The following is a 12,212-nucleotide window of genomic DNA, read 5'->3' on the forward strand; positions in this document are numbered from 1 at the left end:
AAGGTCTTAGTTTCCAAACGACTATTAAAAAATAAACAAGTTATTATTTTTTAAAATGCCTAAATTTATAAAACTAATAAGGAAATTCAATTTATAATAAATTTTAAGGTTTAAAATTTGTGTAACTTTAATATTTTTCGGGCATTTTTGTTATTCATTTTATTACAATTTAGTTTAATTGCTTCAATTAAGACACTCGTCATACCACTTTATATTTTGAAATATACTAATGCCCATTTCTAGGACCAGTAATCCCATAATTTTTTTGTTCTCATAGTATATCTAGTATTTTTACCATAAATTACCTATTTATAAAAGTTGATTTAAAGGTTATTTTTGATTATATTTTTATTTAAAAAAATGCTGGCTAAATATTGTTTACTTCTGATCATCCATTAGGTCATTTAACTTTCGTCTCAATTAACCGGATAATTTAAATGAACTTGGTAGTTTAGTTCGGGGATGTCCACCCCTCACCGAGGGCACCACCATCCAACCCAGCCACAAGAGGGGGACTCAAAGCCTCATCCCGGATCCAAACCGCTCTAAAGCCCTTCCCGTCACGCCACTCCAGCTATTACGCACTAGATGGCGTTCGCGTGCCCGTTTTCGTTTTCACCAACTAGAAAACCCCCCTACTTTTTTCGCTTCCCCTCTCGTCCTCCGTCACCCATAGGCGTGGCCACTAAAAGAATCGCTATTTTTTTCATCGGACCTCTCGTGCCGAGGCGGAGTTTAAAAAATGTGGAGCGCATTATGGTGGCAAGGTGCGTCGAGGCGGAGCGCTGATGCGCATGCCGGAAATCGTCGGCGTCGTGGAGGGAAACTGCTGTGCACTTGCCGCGGACGTCGTCCAACGTCGGCGGCAGTCTATCAAACACCACCGCGTAAGACCAAGCTCAGACCAGCACCGGGAGGGGGACTGTGCTTGTGGGAACAAGTGCTTGGGAGTTGTGACTTAAAACAGGTGCATCGTCCCGGACTTAAAGGTAATAAGCATCTTAGTGTGACGTGAAATTAACCAATTTAGAAACGTACCTTCATCCATACGGCAAATGACATGTGCTTGGCGGCTTACCATGATTATGCATACGGAGTATAATAAAAGATGATTGTTCCGTGGTGCATATTTTTTTGTTTTTGTTCTCACGCATGTGGTGCATTCTGTGCCGTCTGCGCAATGCGTATGCGAGTACCGTAGATTGTTGTCGGACTTGTTGGAATGACTGCAATTAGACGTGTCATGTGCTTGGGGGTAGGACGGTCCAACGAAAAAACTAATAAAACTAAAATTTTAACTGTTTCTTTACAGATGCTTCCCCTCTGTCGAGACGTCTTACACGCTCCCCACCCCTTCCTTGGCGCAGCAACACGCAAGTCCGCGGAACCGTAGAGGGACTCAAGACGTACACGTTGAAGTTTACGCCGCGTAGTGCCACCGCAGCTCCTTAGTATTGCGCTTACCGTCCGAGGTGAACCATTCAGGTCACTCTTCCACGTTCTTCTGCACACCACAAGTGCTTTTGATGTACACCCCCCACAGACCACATGTGTTGTTCAGATTATTGTGATTTATTTTACTCTTCATCACGGTCGCATCAGTGCTCAGTGTTCTAGTGACTTGTTCATATTTTGAAATGCACGCGTTCAACACTTGTTTGGTGACCGCTCAACAATCAGCCACTTCGTAAGTCCACTTTTTTATGTTACTAAGATGAATTTATGTGTTGTACGGCCTTTGCTTCCAATTTGCCCCCCTTCTGGAAGACTTTAACTAGTAAAACTAGTGAAGTCTTAATTTTTATTGGTCAGCAATTGCTACATTGGAGGCTCCCAACATAAAAACTCCTTCGAGGCCGAAGGCATGACAAAAACTCACCAATAATAATCTCACGTTGATAAAATAAATAATTGTGAAGACAACAACTGCTCAAGATTGGCATACAAAGCACCCAAAGTCAATTCGTGCATCCAATTGAGCTCGTGCCATTTTTCGGCCAGCAACTGCGCCTCCTTACAAACAACATAATAAACTATTAATTACCAACTGAAGATCCATCCACAATAGACATAATAGAGGTGTTTCGCCCATTATTGTGACTTAAAAATGGTCTATTGACGAAAGGTGCTCGAACAGCAACAAAGGCCGTTTCCCGTCGGCCAGTGACTGTTTTGTGATTGCGGTTGCAGTGCCCGTGCGCCTCGTAATAGTATTGCACTCTTGAATGAACTACCTGCCTGCACCGATCTGGTATCAATAGAGAAAATAGATTTGTTGCAACACAAAAAGTGTTTGTATACCTAACCATCCCGTTTTTTTTCTTGGAGTTGTTTGTTACAAGTGGTCCGTTTCGTTGGGTTAGGTGACCCGAACCGAAATGTGTAATTTGCATGTTAATTTATTGTGATTAATTAATTTTTATGATGGCCAGCTCTTAAGGGGACATTTAATTAAAATTTCTGGTCGGTGCGTTGTGACCTTTCGAAATTCGCCTCACGTTACTATCACCAATACTTCAGTTAAGTAATTTTGAAACAAGATTCTTTCTAAGCCTTCAAACATATTTAGTGGATATTTTATTTGAAGTCCCTCATCATCAGAGTATCCAAATATTTAAAGTATTCTGTGTTTAGAAAGTTACTCACAGAATAAATTCCTTAACGGTAATAAATCCTCTTTAACGTCTGATAAGGTATTACCTGCACCAATACTTCTTTGAAGACAAAAATAACTTTAAAAACAACGACAGTGGTTCTCCTTTGGGCAGTATTTGAGTTACCATTGATGGCACACATTTTATTTGATTTATTGTGGCTCTTTTTATCATCAGAATATCATAAAAATATTTATGTTTAGAAAGTAACTCACAAAATGTTGTTCCATACCAGTAATAAATCTTCTAACTTCTAACATTGATGGTACACATTTTATTTGATCATCATCCTCAGAAAAACTTAAAAAATATTCAAAAAATGTAATAAATCCTCTTCTGTTATTGCATCAAAGGGTTTGGTCTTTATGAAAACCCAACTAACTTTTAAACGTCAGTTGTGGTGATTTGCACCAATAATTCTACTTCTAACATTGATGGTACACATTTTATTTGATCATCATCCTCAGAATAACTTAAAAAATATTCAAAAAAATGTAATAAATCTTCTTATATTGCACCAAATGGTTTGGTCTTTATGAAGACCCAACTAACTTTTAAACAACGTCAGTTGTGATGATTTGCACCAATAATTCTACTTCTAACATTGATGGTACGCATTTTATTTCATCATCATCCTCAGATTAACTTAAAAAATATTAAAAAAAATGTAATAAATCCTTTTTTTATATTACATCAAAGGGTTAGTTCTATGAAGACCCAACTATCTTTTAAACAACGTAGTTTTGGTGACCAATACTTCTACTTTTAGCTTTGCTGGTGCACATTTTATTTGTTCATAATCCTCAGAGTAACTTTAAAAATATCTAAAGAATGCATGTTTAGAAAGTAACTCACACACCGGCAATAAATCCTCTTCTTACACCGCATCAAAGGGTTAATTCGTGAAAGGGATTGGTAAGGTATTACCTGCTTAAGAGCTTGATTTATTTATTTATGCATGTTGGTAAAAAGGTATGCTACATATATCGTGATTTATATGCGTGAGAAAATACCTTTTGGATAATGTATGCGTAAGCAAAATTTGTTACAGAAACTAGTCGGAATTTTACATGGGTTAGTGCATGAGGAAATTAAACATTGTGCGAGGTAAAATTAAATAAGATTTCCTGCAATCTCTCCAATTGGTTCATGCGTACCCATAAACTTGTATTAAAACGGATAAATCACAGTGGTTGGTATGAGAATATGCAGAAATGGTCTGGTTTATTACATATAATATAAATAATAACATGTAATTGGCAACAATAACTAATAAACGAACTTAGTTTCTTTGAAAGTAAGTTGATTAACTGTAATTTTTTAAGTAAGTAACTATAGTTGTGCTCTGTTTAAGCCAAATTCCTAGTAATATTATCTAATAACAATTATACATCCTTAATGAAGGGTTTACCATCAATTGGAGGAAAGTTGCAGATGTCGTCTAAGATGTAATAACATCATCCATCCGACGTTTCAACATTGAAACAAAAATACCTGTTGCATTTAATGGTATGGCGTGTATAATTCACTGATTTATAACAATTAAGTAGTTGTGGTTGTCCATTGTTGGAAAGTGGCATGTTAAAAACCATGGTAGGGTTTGATTTTTAATTTGCCTCCATATAAATACATCTGCAGAACAATTTCAATGTCAGAGTAAATGATGTTGCTGCAAGTAATTATACAAGTCGTATTTAACAAGCAAATACTTGTTTATAACAACTAAAATGTAATAAATGGCAAAAATGCCAACTGTGCAAGAACCTTGGATCTTCGGTTTTAATTTGGTGCACATTCTAAGTGGCTTTTTTGATGATGAAAACCTCGGATTTGATAAATCTTTGGGTGCAACACATTACAATAAGAAACCCATTGAACCGTTATAAAAAATTTAAATAATGACAGAAAATATTTCTTATTTGCATACACAAAACATAATTTCTAGCGAGACGGGTCCTTTTTTATACTTGTAAATTACCAGACGTGGGTATTTTATTCTTTTACACGGACAATCTTAAATTACACGCTGCATCTCAAAGAATATAATGACCCAACGCGTTGAAGGGCATATAATGTTACTCGAGAAATCTAACAGTGAAATCTCCACCCTGGTGGCTTAAAATAATAAAAAAGCCAAGGCTCAGGTAGATTTTTCGGGTCGCCCCGAAAAGGGTGCGTGGAAATTACGTAACATCTGGCGGAGGGATGCACAAGATCACTTGCTTGAAGCTCGTAATTAAAATTCGAAAGCCTTTCGGGGTTTTGGGTTTTATAACCGAGATGAAAGCAATAAATTCAAAACTGTGGTTTATCACTGACTTGTTTATAAGCAATTTGTGATAAGCGAAACATAATTTAATATTAATTAACTTAAATGTTCGAAAACATCGAAGTTATGTGATGTGTATTGGAAACACAATGCCACTCGTTAAGTTTGGTAATTTATGGAAGTCCTCAGACAATTATGACGAAACCGGTTGGTCCGGCCAACTCACTAAGACAAAACGTTTCATTAATTAAAAAAAATAGGGTAAAAAATATTACTTATGTACGGTCTATAATTTAAAAAAATATATATTAACGTATTTTTTTGGCCCAAACTTCTCTAATGTGGTGGAACCTCTAATTAAAAAAAAAATCGGCCGACCATAATACCATAGATTTATGTTTGAATCCAATGAAAGTTTCCATAATTATTATGATACAATTTAATATATTCAATCATTAATTATTTATAAATATACCGTCATTTTTTACGAGATTATAGTTCTTTCCAAAGCACGACAAGAATGTGAAAGGTATTCCGTAATATTAAATTAAAAGTTAGTTGACGAAGATATTTTACTCCACCTGTTTCCATTTTTTCCTACCTGGATCATTATTTAGCCCATTATATTATCAGAAATAGCTGGTGACAGTGTACAGGTAAAGGACTTGGTATTTTATTGGTCAAATTATTGAATAAAACCCGTCATTACACGAAAAACATTCCTTTTCCTTCGGATAACAGTTGACACATATTTATCGTTTAATTGGGCATTATTGATATAATACTAGGTACGTAGGGACACGCACGCAATTAACTTAAAAAAAAACTTATGGTACACACACGAAAGTGGATTAATTATTTAGTTGTTTTTTACAAAATGAAATTGTTATTAGCATATAATTTGGGCTCCAGGTAAGAAACGGTACTATTATCAAGGTGTGTGAATATTTCGGTTTAAATAGACCGCCCGGTTGGGTTTTTTCACCAAACAGTAATTTGAATACTCACACTAGTTGTTTAACATAATTTTCGTATATATCACGTCGGGGCCTATTCATGTGTGCCGATATTGTGATGAAAAATTGATATTTTAGCCCTTGTGTTGCGCAATATTTGATGGGAATCGACGTCCCTTTTTTGCATATCACCCTTTCAAAACGGAAAGGGTTGAGTCGAAGGGCAAGAAAACGGGTACGGTACTCCCGCCAAGGGAAACGACGTTTCTTTAGTTCGTCCGTTTGTTTATACACCGTGCGCCGGTTCTGGTAAATATCTGTCACATGCCCATTTGGAATTTTGATGGGGATGGATAAGAAACAAATTTAACTTCTCAAACTAAACGTATCAGTGTCTAGAGTTTCAACTGCTCTGTTATTACCGTTAGAAAATTTATTCGGGAGAGTTCTGATATGCAATTTAATTTTTAAACACGAACAAAAACTTAGCTAAGTTGTATGACAATTACGGTGAACACACGGCCCAGTAATAAGACCAATTTATTTATGCCTGAATATTTAATAAAACGGTATACTTGTTGTACTAACAAGTTTTTAATGTGTGTGTTATATTATCGATTTCTAAATTAACCAATTTCAACTGTAAAGTAAATTTCTTATGAATGCGCCATTACAGATGCTTGTTCTCAGTTTTAATAATGTAATTGGCTTACTAAAACAATGGACTCGTAAGAACAGTTTATTATAAAGCTTTATTGTTCGATTCTTTGCGGTGTGATATGAAGATAAGGATCAGTGATAGTAAGTTTACTGCTGTATTTAATTAAATGATCTAATTTTTTGTCTCTATTGTGTTAAATACTGAGAGTATCAAAAAATAAATAGAATATAAGTATAATGCTAATTAACTCCTTTATAAAACATATTCATTTCAATATCTTTGAATTGTCAAATCAAAGAATTAAATACTTACTCTTAACAATTTTAAATGAGATTAAAATTTTTTAGAAATGGTTTTTAAGAATTTGGAGCTTTTTAAGTTTAAATTATTTTTAGAATTACTAATTATACAAAATAATATGTACCAGGCATAATTCTACTTGAAGGTTTTTTCTATTTATTTCAAAATGTAGGTAAATAATACTTAAAAATATTTTAAGATTTTTAAAAATAAGTTTAAATGTTTTCTTGTTAGAATACTCAGTAATTCAAATAAACCAAAATTTCCAATAATACTTATAATAATGTACCTTTCAAAATAAAAAATATTAAGTTTAAATCACTTTTAAAAATTCATTTTTTTTTAATGTAGATAAATAATACTTATTAAAGTATTTTAAAATTAAAATATTATAAATAAATATATAAATAAAAAAATAAAATTATTTAAAATGATCATCATTTTTGATGTTAGAATATTCAATAATTCGAATAAAACAAATTTTCCAATAATAATTATGTTTATTTTAAAATGAATAAATTAAACAAAAAATCTTGTTATTCAGAATATTCATTAATTAAAAAAAACGAATTTTCTAATATTTACAACAATAAAGAAAATTTTAATTAATGCACTTCTCAAAAATTAAAAAAAAATAATAGAAGTTAAAATATTTTTAGTAACTCAAATTATTCGAAAATAATAAAATATATAAATATAAATTATGAAACTAATTAAACATATTTAAATTGTTTATTAAAATTAAAATATTAAAAATAAATATATAAATAAAAAATAAAATTATTTAAAATGACCAGATTAATAAAAATCAGTTTTTTTGTCGTTAGAATATTCAATAATTCGAATAAAACAAAATTTCCAATAATATATTATATTTATTTTAAAATGAACAAATTAAAAAAAAATCAGAATATTCATTAATTAAAAAAAAAACAAATTTTCTAATATATCAATAAAAAAATCTAATTAATGCACTTCTCAAAATTAAAAAAAATTAATAGAAATTAAAATTTTTAAGTTAAATTTTTTTTAGTAATTCAAATTATTCCAAAATATTTAAATTTAGGCAAAAGTAAAATCGTAAATACTTACTTTAAATTTTGAAACTAATTAAATATATTTAAATTTTTTATTAAAAATAAAATATTAAAAATAAATAAATAAATATATATATATATATATATATATATATATATATATATATATATAACTTTTCTTGTTAGAATATTCAATAAATCGATTAAAACATATTTTCCAGTAATAATTATATTTATTTTAAAATGAACATATTTAAAAATAAATTTCTTGTTATTCATAATATTCAGTAATTCAATAATAATAATAATAATAATTTTCTAATATATTCATGAATAAGAAAATACTAAATGTTGTTCTCAAAATTAAAAAAACTAGAAATGTATCATTTATTTGATAATACATTTTTGCTTTATTTTCTTTAATTATATTTATATATTCTTTTAAATTAATCCATTGATTATGTATATTTAAAATTTCAAATAGAAGAATTTAATTCATTTAATTCCATTTATTCAGAATTTCATTTATTTAATATTTTCAAATTATTTTCAATGAAATAGAATTTGAATGTATTGTTAAAAAACATTAGAATCCTGAAAGTAAAATTCTAAAGTGTTTTAAAATTTATGAAAAAATGTTCTTCCTTTTTAACAATAAATTGTTTAAATTTAAGTTTTATTCGGGTCTGTTTGCCTAATTCAGTTTATACAATTTAATTTAAATTAAATATAAATATTTTTATTTGATTTAAATAATAATGTGTTTTAGAAATTTAAATTATCCAAAAAAATATTAGGCAAGATTCTAATTCAAGGTTTTTTCTATTTATCTCAAAATATAGGCAAATAATATTTAAAAATATTTTAAGATGTTTTAAATTAAAACTATCAAAAAGCTCGTTTTTAAAATAAAAACTTTATTGTTAGAATATTCTGTAATTCAAATAAAACAAATGTATCTAAGAAAATTAAAATTAACACACATCTCAGAATTAAAAAAATGTAATAATATTTGGAATTTTTAAGTTAAAATATTTTGTAATTAGTCAAATTATTCTAAAATATTAAAATTTAATTACATATATTTTTATTGACAGATTTTTGTAAGACATTAACTTAAAATTAGAAATTAATTTTTAAAATTATTTATTAATTAATTATCTATTTATTAAATTTATTGATTTAACTGGTATTGACTTGAAATAAATAATTAGTATTAAAAAAATGTATTATTTTCAGGTAATAATTTATTTTGAATTGAATATTTAGATATTTGAAAAAATGACATAATTATTAGTAATAAAAATAAAATTTGTTCTTCTCTTTTTAAATTCGTTGATAATCTTTTGACAAAGCCGTGCTTCACAAGTTACCGTAGATTGACCAAAGATAATTGGTAATGTGGTTCGACGTTTTCCGACAAAAAGCGATATATCGATTTTTCTTGCATCTGCAAGACGAGTTCCATCATCTGGTGTCATTGACTCGTGCTGTCCTCAGTCGCACGTGTTTTACCGTGAAAATATGAAGCTATCCAGAACGAGATCATCTCGGAAACGGCTAGGTGGCCATTTTCGGACTTCTGTAATCTCGTTCTTTCGTTTTTTTTCTTCTTTTCTTCTTCTGCCCATCTCGATATCGTGCCCCGATGGAAACTGCATACGGCTGTAATTATCTTTAATCACAGGTAGCACCTATTAGGCCGACAGAAAGAGAATGTTTTATAGATTGAGTTTAATAGTTAAATGGTGCCAATTATGGTGTAGGTAGCTGTTTTATCGGTGCATCGGAGGTAGCAATGGATGCAATCACGCTCTCGTGACTATGCCGTCATAAATTCATTACACGCTCTTCGTCTTGCCGCGTATTTTGGGGATGAAAGGCATATGCGTCTATAAACACTTAAGGAATTAACCTTATTATTCCAACAGCAGCTTCATTTTATCGGTAATAAATCAAAACTATAAATAATTTCATTTAATTATGTCCTTACGAGGTTCATTGCTAATTCATTAAATTGTACAACGGAATCTTCCCATGAAATTGCTTCCGTCAGTTGGTAAACAAACCTATTAACAAATCACAGTTCTTCATGCATGAAGAAAATATCAATAAAACAAAAGATCCACCTTTAGAATTTGGTTAATTGACGCCAACACCTGACCACCATTTCATTATTTCTGTATGGAAATGCCCAAGACCATCGGGCCTTAGCTAAGCTTAGCGATGGTAATGTATGCAGCAACGACAAGCAAGAACTGTTCCATCAAATTGTAAATTAAACGCTCCCCAGGGTTAGACGGCGAGACCGTGTAATTGAGAAAACTACGGCCCCAATTTGGAAACATATACGATTTAATTAAATCGGGGAACATCTCGGAACGACATGTAAACTTGCTTCAGATAATTTAATTAGGCTTTCAACAAATACGCAAAAGGCAGATGGCTATTGGGAGCGAACGCAAACGGAAGATAGCATCGGAAATGTTGCAACTTCTACAGGTTGTGTGTAAGCATTGCAATTATGAAATATTGACGATTAAGATTAATTGGAGACGGTTTCATTTCTAGAAACATTGGAATTCTCTTCAGATGTTTCGAATATGTTATGATTAACTTGGAATTAAGTGCCAATTATTGGGAATTATTAGGTCCTAACTAATTCAACAACCTTCGTTAGTAATTTATAGTTAGCACTACTAAATCACAGCATTGTGCCAAACGATTTGTTTAACGATAAACCTAATTTGAATGTAATCCCAACATTATTTATACGAAACGTATTCTTTATTTGATGAATATCTGACTAATTGGTGTTGTCTTCATGTTTCTAGGAATTAATTTTAATGTAGTACAATTTGACCTTGGTACTACAAATCAAATTTGAATACTAGATACAATCCAGATTAGTACCGTACGTATAATGGAAGGAAATTTGAGCCAAACAAAAAAAATGGCAATTGTCAGCCGGTGATGGCCAACTGATCGCATGCCGTGTGTGGGTTTGAAGGGGGTGGTCCACCGCACTGGGGGTTAATACGCAATCAAAATGGTCGTCTGGGCGGGAGCCGATAATGCAGAACGCAGAACCGTAGGGGGAGGGGGCGGCGGCGAACCAACGCGGGAGGCCAAGGTTAGCTAATTGACAGCGTTCCCCTTCGTCATGGCTTAGCCGGCTCATGTGGTGACGTCATCCATCCATCATGGCCCCCGCGGATGTACATGCACATCGTTCAAATGGTACGGAATCGGACAAATCCTAAATGACAGTGCAGTCTGCACGAGATCGTGCGGAATTAGACAACAGTAATCCTGATCTCCTTTTCTGGTCGGGGCCTGTTTTTTCATTACAACCCGAGGGGGGAGCCAATTGACTGGCGATGATGGCACACACACACACTCATTATAAACTACAATTGCAATTTTTTTTTAATTAATACCTTGATTAAAAGCAATGGCTACTCCACAATTCACAATAGAAGAAAAAATAGACAGAAAGGATATTGCCTCAATTAAAATTTCTCTTAATAATATTGTACGAGCATAATGTCGATTTTTCCTTGAAGCTAATTTTTCGATTTGTTGTTACAGAGTTCCAGCGGACTGAGGCAATCAACACGTTTAGACGTCCAGGCGTGATAAATACTAGTGACGCACTCTTCAACAAATTACATGGATGTGGATCTGTAATTGCGTAATTAATCTTGACTAATTAATATGTAATGACTGACCTATGTTTCTCAAAGAAAACTGTTGCATTTATATTTGCTCTAATTAATTTAGCAAAAAACAACACTTCAGAAGCATTTTTATGCTGCATTTAGTTTTAATTATTGCCGTTACATTGAACTACCAATGAAGGCATGTCATGTTTATAGTACAGTCCAACTATGATTTGCCATAAAAATTCGAGTTGTCAAGACTTCGAGTTATTAAAGAAAATACACATATATAGAAAGTTATAAATGTGATTTAAGCTAAATATTATAAAAGATAGTGCTAAAGAACACTCACTACTTACATGGGTTCCTAATAATTACCAATGGGTAATACTATGGATTGTCTTTAAGACATTTAATTGGAAAAACCTTTGGTAAATTAGAATTTAGGAGGTTGACAACACCATAAAGTAAATGGTGGGAGTTTCCAACTTTATTCTAATCAATCAATAATTGGTATAAGACTTGTTGTCGACAGGGAATGTCGTTCGGGCATAAGACAAGCACCATCGAAGAGTAAAAACCTCGAGTTTACCTGTGGCAGGAAATTTGACTCATCAAAGATTGTCAAGTAAAAATTACTCATAATTTTATCTTGGAGACCATTGCCAACCAA

The 12,212-nt window shown here is 31.9% G+C and overlaps 1 protein-coding gene across 2 annotated transcripts; it reads left to right on the top strand.

Annotated features, from left to right (window-relative positions):
* The first annotated feature begins 742 nt into the window (after window positions 1–742).
* LOC109601510 (uncharacterized) lies at window positions 743–11,641 on the top strand. 2 transcript variants are annotated; one of them, XM_049962879.1, is made up of 3 exons: window positions 743–989; window positions 1,313–1,687; window positions 11,469–11,641. In XM_049962879.1, the coding sequence occupies exons 1-2, from the start codon at window positions 743–745 to the stop codon at window positions 1,450–1,452; spliced, it is 387 nt and encodes a 128-aa protein (XP_049818836.1). In that variant the 3' UTR covers window positions 1,453–1,687; window positions 11,469–11,641. The 2 variants fall into 2 exon arrangements, 1 of the variants encoding a protein (XP_049818836.1); XR_002191677.2 differs by lacking the exon at window positions 11,469–11,641 and adding an exon at window positions 10,712–11,097 and having other exon boundaries at window positions 863–989.
* Window positions 11,642–12,212: the final 571 nt, after the last annotated feature.

Source organism: Aethina tumida, chromosome 2 (assembly GCF_024364675.1).
Source record: "Aethina tumida isolate Nest 87 chromosome 2, icAetTumi1.1, whole genome shotgun sequence".
NCBI classification, from domain to species: Eukaryota; Metazoa; Arthropoda; class Insecta; order Coleoptera; family Nitidulidae; genus Aethina; species Aethina tumida.